This window comes from Mercenaria mercenaria, chromosome 6 (genome assembly GCF_021730395.1).
Source record: "Mercenaria mercenaria strain notata chromosome 6, MADL_Memer_1, whole genome shotgun sequence".
Lineage (NCBI taxonomy): Eukaryota > Metazoa > Mollusca > Bivalvia > Venerida > Veneridae > Mercenaria > Mercenaria mercenaria.
Genome location: NC_069366.1, coordinates 10,323,536 through 10,341,773, shown reverse-complemented (window position 1 = coordinate 10,341,773; position 18,238 = coordinate 10,323,536). Strand labels below are relative to the sequence as shown.

General features: G+C 34.6%; 1 protein-coding gene across 3 annotated transcripts; it reads right to left on the bottom strand.

Annotated features, from left to right (window-relative positions):
- Positions 1 to 15,805: 15,805 nt before the first annotated feature.
- Positions 15,806 to 17,992, bottom strand: LOC128557961 (uncharacterized). Of its 3 annotated transcripts, none has more exons than XM_053546648.1 (2): positions 17,828 to 17,992; positions 15,806 to 17,434 (listed from the first exon to the last, which is right to left on the bottom strand). In XM_053546648.1, the coding sequence occupies exon 2, from the start codon at positions 17,405 to 17,407 to the stop codon at positions 15,998 to 16,000; it is 1,410 nt and encodes a 469-aa protein (XP_053402623.1). In that variant the 5' UTR covers positions 17,408 to 17,434; positions 17,828 to 17,992; the 3' UTR covers positions 15,806 to 15,997. The 3 variants fall into 3 exon arrangements, with proteins under 3 accessions (XP_053402623.1, XP_053402624.1, XP_053402625.1); XM_053546649.1 differs by lacking the exon at positions 17,828 to 17,992 and adding an exon at positions 17,690 to 17,818; XM_053546650.1 differs by lacking the exon at positions 17,828 to 17,992 and adding an exon at positions 17,702 to 17,818.
- Positions 17,993 to 18,238: the final 246 nt, after the last annotated feature.

Here is an 18,238-nt window from a genome sequence, read left to right as displayed (position 1 = left end):
TTAAAAAGGAGCAGTTTATAAACCTTCAAATAATTGTCCTGAACATGACCTAGATTTGAGGAAGACAAAACTCAGAAACAAAGTTGTTGTTTTTTTTTTATAATAATCAAAAAGAAAATTTTGCTTCTAGTCTATTAACTAAGATTTCTTCTGAAGTTCTTGCCAAAGTCCACTGTTTCTTTGTTTGCCAACGATAAGAACGTTGTGACATTCTGGACTGTCTCAAACGTATAACGTGTGTCTCACTTTTGACACTGTTGCTAAAACAACGTAAAATCTGGCACAAACATTCTTATCTTTAAGTCAAACTCCAATGCAGTGTTACTTCCCCTTATCGGTACAGTAGACACTGTCACCACGTATAAATTGGACTGAATTTCAGCCGAGTTATATTTTTCATTATTTTAATTTTGTTGTACAAAGTTTTTATCTCAGTAGTTAAATATTATATATTTTGCTTGTAAAACGAGCAAAACACTAAAAAATAATGCAGTAATACTAAAATTACTTCTTTTTCTGGTGTTTTGACGCGCACTTGCTAAAAATGTAAACAATGAAATTACTTGACGGTACTTTGAGTACAGTAAGAGAATTTGACGAGTAGCGTACTGCAAAATATAGACATATCAGATACCTTCATTATGCTCTTAAAGGTTGTGACATAAATGTCAATTTGACTGTAGATTAAGGCAAGCATTTGATTTACCCGGCGTTGCCAAGCGCGCCGCCATTTTAGGATCACATGGTTGTACCATCGTCACGTGATTAGCTTGAAGGCAGGGATGATTGTTTGACAATATTCCTAGTAGTAGTGTGTAGATTTATTTATTCTCGCCGCCGGGAGTCCCATATGGGCGAGAATATTCGAGACTTCACCGTCCATCTTAGAGCGTCGGCGGGCGTCTTGTCATGCTGTCCCTCGTAGTCCTTGCGGAGTGCCATTCTCGGCGTTCATGGAAGATGACAATACAAAGCCCAGAGGTAGACGATCCTTCTTAGGGCCACAGCCCTCGCCATTGGTTGTGACTCTACCGGCTGTCATCAATATAGTTATGGTCACTTCCGGTAGAGCCGCATGCCTGCCCCGCGACGTGCACGCGGCGAGAGCTTAGGAGCAGTCACAATATTCCTGCGCGGAGGTTATCTATAAGTATGTCCAAGAATACATCAAGAAAACAAAACGCTCCACTGAGCAATTAATTCAAAAACTGATAGCAACTATCATTCAATTACACTTAAATATACACAAAATTGAGTGCAAACCTACCTTATTTTCTGTTAGAATGTTAGAATCTCCCCTCCTTTTCCTGACTGATTATTCACTTCCACGTCACGGCTAAGATATTTTAGCATTATTGCAATACACAATCGGTTTTAAAATTGTGTTTCCAAAACATGTGCTCATAAGATAAATCCTCAATATCAGTGTGAAAATAAGGGATGTGTTTCGTATGATTGCAAAACTGGAGTTGATCTAATTAGTGACAAATGACTGAAACAATAGGAGTTCTTACGTGATTTAGATAGACAAAACTCCAGTAAGGTATCAATATATTCTTTTATTGTTTTAGTATATGAGTTATATGCTACAATATAGAAGATACAGTTTTAAGAAAATCAAACTGAAAGGTAGAAATAACAAAATGTTTTTAATTAGGTAATGAGTCATCATACACCTGCAAAAATCTGTCATTAGTTTTCACGAGCTGTAAAATTATTTGTATCTCTTTAGTCTGCATATGCATCGTTTTTCGTAAGTATCTTAGTAGGACATTGTAGTGTGTAACTTACTTTACATTCCATATAATATTCAGTTTGCTTGAAATTGCTTTGTTGAGCTCATGCACTGAAGTCACGCAAGAATTTCTATTGTTTTAGTTTATTGTTTGTGATAAAGGTACCATTGAAACCAAATCTGGTTGAATCATAACATAACGAATTTTAGAATAAATGAATATTCTTTGCTTTTACCTTACCGCGTTTTGTCTATCTAATTCACCGGAAATTCAAAATTTGATACCACCTTAAACTAATCAATTATAGTACAACATATATTATCGCCTGTTCTCTGAATCTTACCGTTGTATATGATTACATTAAGTTATGTCAGATATTTCCGATAGATATCTCAATTAATTATCCACTAGTTATTAAAAATAAGTGTTGTTTAAACCAAAACCTCCATTGCAAGTTGTTTTGACCGCTGATTTCGAACATCTTTTCCCCAATGCTAACATATTTGTCATCGAGGGCTGTTCGGGTAGCTATGAGAGGAGGTCATCAAGCTTGCTTGTAGGAGGTGGTCATCAAGCTTGCTTGTGGATGACTTGTAATTTTAACCGGAGGTCCGTCCATTCCTTAAATAATGCCTGAAGGGGCACCTACGGTCTTCCTCCATGTCTAAAGCTGGTAACTTACCATATGGCTGCCTTACATTAACGAATACTGATAAATATACAGCAAAATATATTCGCATAAAATAAAAACGGGCGTTTTTTTTTATTTCTCTTAGTTTATTACACGCGTACGCCGAATAAATACGTCTAATGTCTCACATTTATGTATCAACATTATTTACCTGACAATATCTAAATGTCTGTACAATGTAAATATCCTTATCAAGAAAATCTTACAAAAACCCACGTCGAATTGTTCGATTAATTTACAATATAAGTGGAGAGGGCCCACGCAAACACTATCATAATAAAGTATTGCATGTACTTATAGCTGAATAAATCAGTTATCAAGGTAGGTGAATTGGGCAAGTTATTGCGAGCCTTTGAGTGTCTTTGTGCGAGGCATTTTTATATGCATTTCAGTCGTTTAAATACGCTTTTTCGGTCAAATAAAATCAAACTACCAAAATATCGGATGAAATAATAATATTTAAAACATGCCACAAAAATTACCAAACAAATAAAATGTATATGAAATAAAGTTTCATTGCGAGAAAGGTACTAGTAAAACATTATCTGTAAAGTACAAAATCTTTTTCCGTGGAAAGAAACGCTGAATTAATTATTAGATTACTTAACATTCAATCTGACTAAAGTACTTGATCTTCTAAACGAAGATCTGAGAACGACCCATTCACATTCGTCTTCTGTATATTTTGGATTTCCAAGATTGCTATTTTTATTTTCGCAAATCTATTTTTGTTTGAACCAATCAGACAACTTGTTCGAATGTCAAAGGGTAAGAAAAATTTATAGGTAATCCAGGGCTCGAACCCAGGACCTCTCGCTTACAGAGCAAATGCGCTACCGACTGAGCTAACCGGCTATCTGACATTTTTCTACATAAAAATTGTTAATATCAAATACCAAGGCTTTTTAAAGCTTGCAGAATATTGTAAGTTAACTTTTGATTGGCTAGCGGAAGGGTTGTCAGAACGAGGCCATCAATAGCTCGTTGTCAGATCCTATGCGTAGCGCAATAGGAGATGTACTTCAGTCAGATTGCTTAACATTGTACTGTACAATACGGAGATAAATTTAGACTCATACCCAGCTGGGAAAACCATATTTGAGGAGCCGCTAGGCGACTCCAATATGGTTTTCCCAGCTAGGTATGAGTCCAAATGTATCTCGCGTTGTACAGTAAAATGTTAAATAACCTGTTTACTCTATAGCTATGTTATTTTAGTTTAGTTTAAATTGAAATTGATTCACTGAACTTTTCAGTATTTTCCCAGCTGTTTTTCAAGACTCATACGTTTATTATTGATATATTTTTTTGTGTTGTATTGTGTGTCTATATCATTCTGTGATATGTGCATCAACTTCTGAAACATCCGGAATGTCTTCTAGATTGAAACTGTTGACAGGAACATATGTCCTTCAGACAAATCGAGCTAGATTTAATAGAAATGCTGTGAATCCTGAATGTCAACTGTGATATGTTGCTGACGAAATTGTGGAACACTTCATTTTTCACTGTCAAGCATTGCAACATGTTCGTGGTCCGATTATTGATTCCATCACTAACAGTCTACGAGAGAACGGCACACTAAGTTCTATATCACCAAGTGGCTTTTTGAGGTTGATTATTGACTATTCGAGTGTACTCCCCTCTTACATGCAAGGAACACATCTCTGTGACAAAATCAAATTTGACTCCCGAAGGCTTATATACAAACTACATAAAATAAGGGAGACCATCTACAGAAGTTCTCTTCCGGGTTATCGGCTGCCGGGTGCATGTGGTCTATATGCTCAGTAGGCAGGTTTTTAATTTATAAACTGTGTTCAGGTGTATATATTGTGCGGTGAAGGACGTTTTAAGACATTGTAATTGTATTCATTCTGGTGGTGGATTACCTTACCTGGGGTCATAACGGTTCGTCATTGTTGGCGGTCAAGAGAATAAGAAGAAGAAGAATGGCTTCCAATTATTTCGAAGTTCGCAGGGGACCAGTCTACATTTTCGGGTGTTTCGTGCTTAACATGGGACTGTTGAACCGTCCAAATAGGGAAAAAATGAAGGACTTTTTGTACGCACGTGCGTCCAATACGTACGGTAATATATTGTACGGTCACGTGATGCAAATAAACGTCATGATTGAATTAATAAAATAGATATAGAATAATATGGAAAACGCGGGTTTCTAAATATTAATATGGAACCAATTCGGTATGCCCTGCTATTATATTCCCTTCTATATACATTTTAGACACACACACACACACACACACACACACACACATGCACGCACAAACACACTACTTTGTCAGATTGTTTAGCTCTATGAAATCTAGGTAAAATTCCAAACTGAGTCATCTAGGAGAAATTAGGTCACTAGGTCAAATAATACAATTACACTATTAAAACGCTTAAAAGGCCACATTTTCCATCTGAACTGGGTCACTTGGTCATAGAAACAAAACTAACTTTTAGGCAGCTGTGGATTTGATCACAAACTTACAAGTACTCATACCCAGTAAAATAGTTCAACATACTTTGAATATATACCAATGGCGCAGTAATTTACTACGAATAACTATCGGCTGCATGCCTTTACTTCACATCTTTTTACTTTACAGGGGGTTTGAATGCATAACTATATATATCACCAAAGTGCAGTATCATATTGATCCTATGTGTATTGGATTTCGAACTATCAAAGCGCTGTAAGCGCTTGTGCCATTTTTGAAGTAGATTCTTTTCATCAACATTCTAACATAAACCACATTCCATCAGTACTGTAGTATCAGTACTTCTATGTTTTCAACTTTCATCATAAATCTTTGTCAGATTAATTGTCTGTATGGAATCTAAGTCAAGTTCAGAAGTGGAGTGCCTGATCTAAACAAGAGCACCTCGATGCGAAGCAATATACGCCCGAAGTTATGACCTTTGACCCCTAAGTGTGACCTTGACCTTGAAGCGAACCATCCGAAACATGCGCTCGGCACGTTGTCTTGTTATGGTCAACATTTGTGTCAAGTTTCTTTAAAAACCCTTCAAGCAGTTCAAGAGTTACAGAGCTGACACGAAACAAAATCATATGCCATTTGACCCCTTAGTGTGACCTTGACCTTTAAGCGAGCCGTCCAAAACATGCACTCTGCGTGTCGTCTCGATGTGGTGAACATTTGTGCTAAGTTTCTTCGAAATCCTTCAAGGGTTCAAGAGTTACAGAGCGGACACGAAATTGCTAACGGACGGATAGACGGACGGACGGACGGACACCGGAGTCATAACATAATACGTCCATCCGGGCATATAAAAACTTGGCTAATTATCTGCCTGGTTTACATAAAAAAAGATCAAAATGTTTGTCTCTATGAAATCTAGACCACATTAGATTAATAATATATGTCAGGTGTTTAGGAATCAGAAATATCCGTCACGAGGGCACCTGTGCATTGGGGGTGGGGGGGGGGGATAGCGACCGCCCAATGCGCAGGTGGCCGAGGGACGGATATTTCTATCCGATTCGTAAACACATAACCCTGTGATATCGGTGCCTTCAGTGGTGTAGTGATAGTACATTCCCCGGAAACACCATCAGATAAATTCCCTTGCGAAGAATTAATGGCAAGTTAAGGCCTTTACGCGCGCGCAACGCTCCTTGCCTATTTGGCCCAAATCCGAAGAAAACCCCTAAGCAAAACCGTTTACATGTCTTCTTCGAAGTTAATATCTTCCATGAAAAAGTGATTATGGAGATTTTTGTACACCATTTGTTTTAAATCATTATTCATTTTGTGCAAGAACCTAGCAAGATCCTTATTGAAGGAGGCTACCAGTTTAACCGTGCAATCACTTTGAATATCGTAGATGATAAGACAAAAGTGTTTGTAGTAATTGTGATGATCATCCAATCTGCCTTCTGTTCCCAAAAAATGTTTATATGTGGCATTGGTTACTTGCATTTGTTTCAGATCAAAACGGCAGCTGTTTGCCATAAAAAACATCTTCTGAGTCAACAAGCAATCTATCCATCCTTATATCCATGTGATCATAAGAATGGTGCATCTTATTACTAGGAAGTATTCTTGTTATATCCTTGACCCAATCCATGTCTTATGATAAAATTTATCTAAATGCTGAACAGGTATTATTAGTCTGTGTAATCAACTAAGATTGATGCACGTTCCGCATATGACGTATTTTATTTGAAAGTCGATATATATATAGTCGAGGAAAATTATTTCGTAATTCTGCTCAAAACTCTACCAAAACATCCGTCTGTCTTATGAGTCTCATAAAACAATTCTTATGAGTCTCATAAAACAATTCAAGCCACATTAACCCATATTACAATCCTAGGACAACAACAAAAATCCTCTCCAAATAGTGACAATGCGAGATACTTACCTTAACACAATGAGTGAAACCATTCGGGCACCGCCATAGAAACTATGAAAACTAAACCTCCGAATTTCGAGCATATACCAATTTTTCGTCTAAATTTTGAACAAAACCTTTAACATTTAAACACATTCATCGACCAAGAGCCCCTAGACCACCCATTCGCCCAGACCCCCGGCCATACCGCACGATCCTCACTAGCCACTAGAATGTACTGCATGCCTACATCATTTATATATTGCGTGACTACATTATTTATATGTAATGCGTACCTATTACCCGTTAAGAAGAACTTTCCCGTTTGACAATTTCACAATATCACTTTGAACAACTTCAAACAAAAAACCGATAGTTTGATATCGCCGCAGTATATACGTCACAGTCGCCAGCTGTCGTTTACTCTTACAATGACAAGCGTGTAGGCCAATCAAAAATTAATTGTTTGTTTTATCTATCGGTTTCTAATTTAAGATAACTGTTCACATGCAGTATGAAAGTTCAACATTTCTATTTACAATTAAAATGTAACGTCAACATATGCACATCATGGAAGGCACGTTCAACTTTCCCGCCAAAACACGTATAACTAGCCCTTGTTTTACGAGACATTCAGAAAGTGTGTCATTCTTAATAATAAAAAGCAGAATGGCTTTATTGTAGATAATGTATAAGACACAGTTTCAACAAAATACAATTTTGATAGAATTATTTTCCGTCAAGGGCATCCTGACTTTAAAAGTACATGTATGTCATGACGCCGAAAAGACTGGCGATTCCTCGAACAATAGTCCCGATTCATTCTTAAATTTCAAGCAGTCCCATAACACTAAGGATAAGGATGTCGTGTGGTGCATGTCTCGGCAAAACAGGTTTTAAAAACACTTTTATTAAATATGGGTATAACGCGAAAATAACCACTTTGTGATATATGTTGGACATACGATTTTTAATATTGACGATTGTTATGAATAATAAGGCAGAAACTGTTCAGATAAAAAACATATGAAATATTAATTTTCCACGTTTAAAAAAGTCTTACTTGTGTTTTGATTAAAGTATAAATCGATTTTTTGACAAAAGTCGCACACTGATCTTGTCAAAGTATTTCGAATGCAGCAAAAGGGATATCTCTGCAATCATTTACCCACCATTAGCTTTAAATAAGTTCACCATTATGAAATGTTTAGCCACCTAAAAAAGCTGTTTGAGATGCAAACTGGCTTTGGTGATGGGAAGATTCGACTGAAAAATAGGTACAATTCCTAGTGCACAACAGTTACATCAAATTTGTTCGTAACGTCTTTGCAGAGAAAACACGTGACGTGTAAAAATTGCAGTTAAGGGTTTTTTAACATTGAATCACATATTTGTGAACACAGTCCTCATTTCGCTATCATGAATCAGACAATGATACCTTTCTGTCAGTGTCGTAACAAATGACATATTACCGATAACAAATATATGTTTAAAAGCATAATATGTTTCCCTCGTTTATTACAGAATCGTGCTATCTTTTTATTTTACTGTGTCATGCACTAATGTAATTGTCATTTTTCAACGGCCTGTTCTAAAATTTTCACAGACTAAAATTGGCGATATTTCTGACAGTGTTTTTTTTCTCCATTTCGCTGCCATGACCACTAACGTTGTCTTTTCAACACAGCGCAAAATGACATACTTGATTTACATTAATTCGAATTTAAGTTTTTGTTTCTGTTGCTGGATATAATGAAATAGAATCACAATAATTATAAAAGTAGATGTTATTTCACGGTATCGTGCTCTCCTATACATGGCATACGCACGTTTATTGTACACGAGTGCGCATGTCCAAGTCAAATAAACGGACTTAGTCGACTATTACATTAGTGCATGACACAGTAAAATAAAAAGATAGCACGATTCTATTACAACTTTATTCCAGAAATTGTATTGAGAAAACAGAAGCCACGTAAAACTTTTACCGAATAAGGGCACTCTATGAATTTTAAAGCAATAGTAAGTCTACAAATTCGACAGGCTGATACTGAAATATTTTAATGAACAGAAATAAAACAAATAAAGCGGAAAACAAACAAAATTTTGATTTGGGCCTAACCGAGTGTTTGCAACATGTCTATCGATAAACTCTGTCTATACTGAAATATACACGCGCAACTCCCGATGACATGTCGGGTAAGCTTCAAAGACATGTACCGAGGTCACGGAGGGCAAACAGGTGTTTGAGTGATTCACAAGTAAACGACTGCAAACTGGCAAACGGGAAACGTCTTCTTAATGGGTAGTACATTATTTATATACTGAGTTGCTACATTATTTATAAATACTGCGTATCTACTTTCTTTACATGTTGCGTGACTACATTATATATCCAGCGTGTAAAAATCGTGTATTTACTACTTCTTGATTTTTTTCAGCACGTGAAAAAAAAGTTCAGGTATCTTCCTTTAAGGCAAACTTTTTGTTACACAACAACTGTTGAAGACGCATGTTCATAAATATTTATCTATTTCTCACACTTTGGCGTGCATTTGATGCTCTAACACCTTAATCAAGTCAAAATGAAACAGTTGCTAAGTATTTTGTGTTGCATTACAGTTGTAACAAGTTCAGCAATAAGATCGCGTGCGAGCGAAAAGGATGAGAGATTTGTTGCGGAAAGTAATAATTTTATTCAATGCATTTTTTCGGGAATAATTGGAACAAGTTGTGGTCCCGTAAACGTTGTTTGGTTCAAACATATTTCATTTCATATTTATTTCATATCATAAATAAGAGTTACTTTACTATGATTGTATGCTTACTGGAGTATTTAAAATAGCACGAACCTCAAACTTTATTTCAGGTTGCAGAGACGTACTTATAGACTGTTCAGTTTATTTGTATGTGTGCCATGATATGAACTACAGAAGTTGGGTTTTTATCAACTGCAGATTTACTTGTAAACTATGCTGTATGTGTTTAAATTATTTATAATTAAGACGCAATCAACTTCAACGATTCCCAAATAGGTCTTGCATGTACATTCTAAACCTTTTTATTAAACAAAGCAGCGGGAAGTTCTTTAGTTCTTTAGCAAGAGTAAGGATTTTACTGCACATTCATATATTTTCCTATGAAACACTGTAGACATTTACAAGAAATATTAAAATTCTGATGAAATAAATCTCCTCCTAATTTCAGGTCAAACATAAGGTTATTCCTCAATTCACCATAGTTTTTTAAAAAGAAATAAACGTCATTGTCCCACTTGATCACATTAAACGAGTTTTATCTACTACTACTTCTTCTCAATTTCAACCTCAGTTTTAACAAATGATAGCATGTATCTAGAAGCAACGTTCTAAACGTGATACATGCATATAGCTGAACAATTTAGAAGTTACACATTTGAGAAATGAAAAGTGTATTACTCTACAGCAGCAACTTCGAGCATGGAAATGGCGGTAGAAGAAATGGAGGATCAATAGCTGGTAAGTGTTAGATTTCATATATTTTATGAGATATGGCACGAGATCTAATTCATTACTGTAGTGAAATATGAGTAAAACTGTTTACCATGCACTCCTAAGGACTTATGTATATGTTAGGAATAAGATCCGTATCTGGTCCTATAAAAAAATACTGGTTCGTTAAGATCCAGGGTCTCATAGATCAGTTCTTATAACTGTTCAGTTTTTCAGTTTTAATCAATTTATCAGCTTTTATAATTGTGAAAACAACGAAGAATCTCTGATATTCAAAAATATGCATGAAAACAGAACTAATGTCCATTTTAGGCTACGAAGCTTCCTTTGAACCATGTCTTCCTTTTCACATTTTTTTTTAAATTAAAGCTTTTCAATTCGTCATAACTCTGATCTTGACTGAATTGATAATGGTAAAATATGTCATCGCGTTAAAGACAATATGTCATCGCAACAATGGAATGAGTATCTATTGTAGAAGATTGTCATTCAGAAATGTACCAGTAAAACAGCCAGACCCCTTCCCTAAATAAACACACTAACAAATAGAGAGCAGAAAATGTATGGATGTCCTCTTGGGCCATTTGGCCTAATGGAAGTTTGAAAAAAAACTTACCAATAACTTATACATATAAAAAACATGCATAGTGAATTACAAAAAAGTAAAGAGGATTATATACAAAATGTATATTTTTTCTTTTGATTAGTTTAACAGTACGTGAAAATATATTTTATTCAAATATGGTTTAGCACAATTATACCTCTAATTAAATGTTAAATTAAAAAAAACAACAACAATGAACTAAACTTCCTTTTGTGATCACTTTTCAGAACTTAACCGAATACATCTGTTATCGTGATATTATGTAATGTTTAAATTCAAAAAGAGAATAAATGGTTGACAAGTGGATGAACTTTGTAATAAGCTTCAACCTAAATGTTGAGATATTGTTTAGCTGACCACTTCTACATGCTACAGCATTTATGCTCCATATAATTTCAGTTCAACTTCGTTGTTAAATGTATTTTTGATCTGATACACATACAAAAGTGATAAAATGTACGGAAATAGACTCCTTATTACTTCTTATATTTTCTGTTTTATGTATTTTAACAGGAGAATTTGAAATGTTATCCAACTTTTGCAATTTCATCTACGAAATCTGTATATTACAGGGTCTGAATGATTACAGTTCGTGCATGTTTCATATTAGAAGAAGACATACCAAGAATTTCAAGCATTTCATTTAATAGGGTATATAAATTTGTCTTTACATGTGAAACAATAAAGGTGATTAATAATACCTGTAGTCGTTCTATATGTAAAAACGCTACTTTGGCAATTCTACACCTGTTTACGGCAACCTGTTAACCTCAAGATGGTTTCCGGGTCTCTTTCCAAAACACATACTCATACAGTTTAGTAAACAGCAAATTACTCACATATATATCAGAGTTGGACTTAATGCCTTTGGTGGACTCAATGTCATTTTAGACTTGAAATCAAAATCATGTTCCATGATATTGATAACCAGACACTAACAACTGAGTCTAAAACGTTTCGGCTGACAAAATAACGGAATATAAAAACAGTATCTAATAATATGGGGAGTGGGGAGGGGGTGGGGGGTTGAAACAAATAGATATTTTTCTCAATTCTCAGTACCATTGCAATATAGCTTAACAAGTACACCGGCTTTGCTCTAATTCCTAACATGCTATTTCTTACTGTTGTCCTTTCTCTGGTGCTAAAATCTATTCTAATTTGTTTTAAATTATGTATATATTTTTCAGATGTAAACTAACAGTAAGTCCGTCGGGTTAAATGCTGTTATATTTACACAATTGTTCATGTAACGAATTAACTTTTATTTTGAGAATTACAAGGTTGTTGCAGTTGTCTTACTACGAAGAACAATGCGTCATTCAGTGCTAATAAGTTTCATCTTCTTAAACAAAACTGAAAATAATCTGAAGTAAAAAAGATCAATGGATTGTATTAGAGTGTATTTTATGACAAAAAAACTCTTAACACCTGTTTATTTCAATCAGGGACCTTATCTCATCCCTTTTTATCAATAACGCTGGTGTACCTTCTTCATATGAACATGCTATTTACAATCATGCAGGACGTTTTTGTGAAACTAAAATGTAATTTACATTATCTAGTCCTTCTTGTAAGATGTTTGCAGTTTTATCAGCAATTAGTTGTGAAATTAATAACTGGAAATAGAAAACAATAGATAAGAGTGTTCTCTCTTAGCCAGTTTATTCCATAAACTGACCAAGTTGTATTTGGTTCCTAAAGCGTTTGCCAAGTCTCTATGCCGTGTGTGATACACGATGCACAATTCTTTTTCTTAACCAAGACCGTTTTAATCAAGGTAACGACAACATGTCTGTTCTCATGGGTTGAATTCAAGGTCTAAACAACTGGTACAAAATTTCATATGCTGAAAAGATATTTCTATGGTATTTTGTTACAAAATGCCATATAGGTTTTTTTTCGAGAAATGTTCGGCAAAGATGTATGCAGGGAAATATGAACAGACAACTATAAATCGTGTGATATCTTAGTATCTGAATGTTTGTCAAACAGTTGTTTGTATAGCCATACTTATTTGTATTCAGCTGGCCTCCTTTCGCTGATCACGATGACTACTATAGTTATACTTATCTATATTTAGCTGGCCTCCTTTCGCAGATCACGATGACTACTATAGGAGAGATCGCCGTGACGTCACGCATTAACACCTGTTTATCTGGTGGTTGGCAAAACAAATGTTTTTACACCGTTTGTGTATAGGATCGGAATTTTTAATTTTTAATAACTTTTTCGCTCATTTATGGATTTTAAAAATTCAAAAAGTTTTGAAATGCTTATGATTTTCATATTTTCTCATTTAAATATCTTTTTAAAATGAATGACCATTTTCAATGACATATGATTTTAATACGGCGTAGCGATGCTCCAAACTTTTAGAAATAACACTGTAAGTTAAGCGTTCGTAATAAAACCATTTTATTTCGAAATGATAATTAAAAGTAATCAATAAATTGCTTGTTTTATATTCTTTCCATTGATCAAAAAAATATCGATATCATTTGTGTTTGATGAAAGTTTAAGCCGTTAGAAAAACATTACTGTTTACAAAAAAAACATGGACGCTCAGCGTCTGCCCACCCTATCTTTGTCTTATCAGTTCTAAAAATAGAAACTACATGGGATTTGTATACAAACACGATATCTCCTATAGTTATTCTTATCTATATTCAGCTGACCTTTCATAGATCACGATGACTACTATAGTAATAAATATTTATATTAAGCTGGCCTCCTTTCGCAGATCACGATGACTACAAAAGTAATACTTATTTTTATTCAGCTGGCCTCCTTTCGCAGATCACGATGACTACTATAGTAATACTTATCTATATTCAGCTGACCTCCTTTCGCAGATCACGATGACTACTATAGTTATACTTATCTATATTCAGCTGAACTCCTTTCATAAATCACGATGACTACTATAGTAAAAAATATTTATATTCAGCTGGCCTCCTTTCGCAGATCACGATGACTACAAAAGTAATACTTATTTTTATTCAGCTGGCCTCCTTTCGCAGATCACGATGACTACAAAAGTAATACTTATTTGTATTCAGCTGGCCTCCTTTCGCAGATCACGATGACTACTATAGTTATACTTATCTATATTCAGCTGACCTCCTTTCATAGATCACGATGACTACTATAGTAAAAAATATTTATATTCAGCTGGCCTCCTTTCGCAGATCACGATGACTACAAAAGTAATACTTATTTTTATTCAGCTGGCCTCCTTTCGCAGATCACGATGACTACTATATAGTAATACTTATCTATATTCAGCTGACCTCCTTTCGCAGATCACGATGACTACTATAGTTATACTTATCTATATTCAGCTGACCTCCTTTCATAGATCACGATGACTACTATAGTAAAAAATATTTATATTCAGCTGGCCTCCTTTCGCAGATCACGATGACTACAAAAGTAATACTTATTTTTATTCAGCTGGCCTCCTTTCGCAGATCACGATGACTACTATAGTAATACTTATTTATATTCAGCTGACCTCCTTTCGCAGATCACGATGACTACTATAGTTATACTTATCTATATTCAGCTGACCTCCTTTCATAGATCACGATGACTACTATAGTAAAAAATATTTATATTCAGCTGGCCTCCTTCCGCAGATCACGATGACTACAAAAGTAATACTTATTTTTATTCAGCTGGCCTCCTTTCGCAGATCACGATGACTTCTATAGTAATACTTATCTATATTCAGCTGACCTCCTTTCAAAGATCACGATGACTACTATAGTAAAAAATATTTATATTCAGCTGGCCTCCTTTCGCAGATCACGATGACTACTATAGTAATACTTATTTATATTCAGCTGGTCTCCTTTTGCAGATCACGATGACTACTATAGTAACACTTATTTATATTCAGCTGGCCTCCCTCCTTCGATGATCACGATGACTTATATAGTTCTACTTATTTATATTCAGCTGCCCTCCTTTGTAAGTTATGATGACTACTGTTGTTATACTTATCTATATTCAGCTGGCCTTCATTCGCAGATCACGATGACTACTATAGTAATACTTATCTATATTCAGCTGTCCGCCTTTGCAGATCACGATGACTACTTACCTTTGAACCCTTAAGAACAACATGTAGAAGTAAATGACAGAGACAGTGATATTAATATTAGCACTTTAAAAAGCTGGATATCATAAACCTATGCCGACTTTATTGTGGTAATTCAAGCTTTTTTTTTTGGAGGGGGGGGGGGGGGGGTAATGAAATAAGCATGACCTCTCACACCTACTACATCTCAAAAGACTAGGAATAGTAGCAACTTTTGTTCAAGTACAGTGCGATAATTGGCGATTCTTTGGAGCATAAAACGCAAAAACGTAGCAGACTTAAATTTAGTCTTCTTTGGACCTCCATTGTATATGAACACTATATATCATATTAACCAAATTCGTGTTTGAAAATAAGAACAATTAATTCCTAGTATGTATGTAAACATAAAAGAAGCACACAGTACTATGTGTTAGACTTAAAACAGTACACACCTTACATATATATAATTTTACATAAATAGCTACACACAGTAAACATGTGTACTACCACTAAAATGATGGAAGTTTTTTTTTCAAACAAGAGACCATTATACATGGCATTTAGTTGTACATGTAGCTCTACAAATACAGTTATTTTCCCTGTATTTAGTCATGTTTAATTATTTTGATGATGATCTTTTATTTTTAAAGACAGTCTCTAAGAATGAACTATTTTAGTTAAAGATATACACTGGACATCTTTAAGTATAGTAATACAAATAAAAAGTAAGGAACCATTAAGCACAGTTAACGCAACCAGGGCCAAATAATGCAAGGGAGTCTTTTAACAAATATACACTCTGTAGAAGGATAACGCATAATGAGTGCTTCAAAACATATTTATATTCTCTTATTCTATTTTCAAAATAATGACAGAGTTTTAACACTAACCATTCAGATGTTATGACTGATCATATTCATTATTGAATATACTTCTCACATATTCTACAACATTCTCTTTACACATATAATGAACCGTACGAGTAAGACACTGAAGGTACATACATGCCTATATTACATTATGTTATGTAATATATCTCGCGCTCTCTTCCTCGGTTTTATCATCCGATTGGACGTTCCTCAGATTCATTTCTTGAATAAGGATCTGTAACTTTCTTTTACGTTCAATCCTTTGCATAGCTTTTATTACTGTCAATAATACATTTTCGGAATTGTTCTTCTTTCTTATTCTAATAAGACGTTGAAGTTCAAGTTTTTTTTGACGTGTAAATTTCTCTCCTAACAAAACCGAAGGACACAGAGTGCAATATGATGCAGAGCCCGAACTGAATGTTTCTTCTACCGACTTAATAGAAAATAAATCATGAAGTACTTCAGAAACTGAATATAAACCTTTTTGGTTAGCTAACAGAAGAATAAATACTTTAAGATATATAATATGCAATATATAATCGTACTTATTTGACCGGAATACATCATATAAATTGAAATGTAAGAGGGGATGCATCCTTTTACATTCACATTTGCAAATAGCTATATCGTGTAGGATATATAATAAACACACATGTGCACCGATATTTGGGGTTTTACAGTTTTGGATATGTCGTATAACATCCAGCTTTAGTTCGTACTGGTTATGGCTGATCTCAAAGATGCCAAGATTTTTTTTTGACATGAATTTCAAAACGGTGTATGCTAACCTGTGCTCGGTGGACGATCCAGTTAAAATGTCTAACTCTATTTCCCAAGTAGATATTCTCCATGAATTGACTCCAACTTCACGACTTTTAGGGAACAGGAAATAGTTTTTATCTTTATCAAGTTTGCTTACAGGTTTAGCTTTATTTTGAACTCTTGTAACATCTACCATCAGCACAGGATTGAAGTCAACTTCAATAGTAATTTTATTCACTTTTTCCTTTCTCCATTTCAATGATAGGGGCGAGGAATCTCTGTTAGCAGTTTCACTTTTACACGCGATTCTGTTATAGCCTTTGATGAGTAAATCATCCATATCTTTAAACGTATATGGTATATTTATGGAGTTTATTTTACTCCGCCACAAAAACTTTAGTCGTCCAAAGTTGCTCGATTGCTGCATGTAAGGCCATAACATCGTGTCAGTGCAGGTTAAATTACCTGCTTGCATATATACAGAACAGAACTGACAGCCGTTTGAGATGTTTCTAATGTTTCTATTTGTAACCGACGCACAAAAGTTTTCCATACATTTTTCATGCATACACTTATAAAAATTAGCTAGAAATACATGTTTCACGTCTAGACTCAAATGATCGTATTCGCCAGCAACTGACTGAGGGTCTATAACTTCGTATTCTACATCCATCTCACCTGGAGTAGTATGGTTGAATTTAAAGTTACCACAGCCCGGCCACGGCTTCATTATAGCTAAATAGTCAAATTCCATATCACACATACGGTCTGTACCCCAGATTCTTGTTTTCTCTGACATACTCCCTCATAATGCAAGACGTTCAATCTGTGAAAAAGATAGTGTTTTTATATTTTTATAAACTCTTCACAATTTTCCGAATAGCACATGTTTTCTTATTTCACCGCAACAGCTAGAAAGCCGCCCTATATAAAACCCAACAAGAAGAAACAAACAAAAAAAAAATAATAAAGAATATTGATCGAAATGATTTCCGAATTGTCAGGGAACACAATGCAGAAATTTGAATTTTACATTTCAATGAAAATAGAATTTACCTAAACCAATATATTATACACTTACGTAAATATATACCTCTTGCTGATAATAACCACTTCTGTTTTAGCAAAGCTGGTAAGAAACAAACGAATAACTCCATTTTATGATAAATTAATGATTAGAAATTTCGGGGATCTTTAAATTAGCATAATAATATCCTACCTTTATCTGAGGGAATTTTGTTTTTAATTCATTTACAAATCGATTCATCAAAATATCCATTGCTAGCATAATGTCCTTTATTTCGCCGTTCTCATAATCAACACAAACATTTTCCTTGATTTCCTTACAGACATGCTCCATGTTGGTAGCCTTAAATGTAACCTGACAATCAGTGGTATTTATTTTTAGAATTGTCCTATTTTTTGATCCCCATTTACTTGTTATATTACACAATTTTCCACATCCTCATTACAAGGTAGTATTGATTTTTCATTGGTCCAGTGGTTAACTAATTTTAGCATAAAGTAAAACTGTTCTATTAATAGATTTTCAGAAAATCTGTTTATGTTTACATTAAGGTATTAGATCACTAATAGAGAACCTCCTTTTTGAAGAGTATTCAATTCCTAC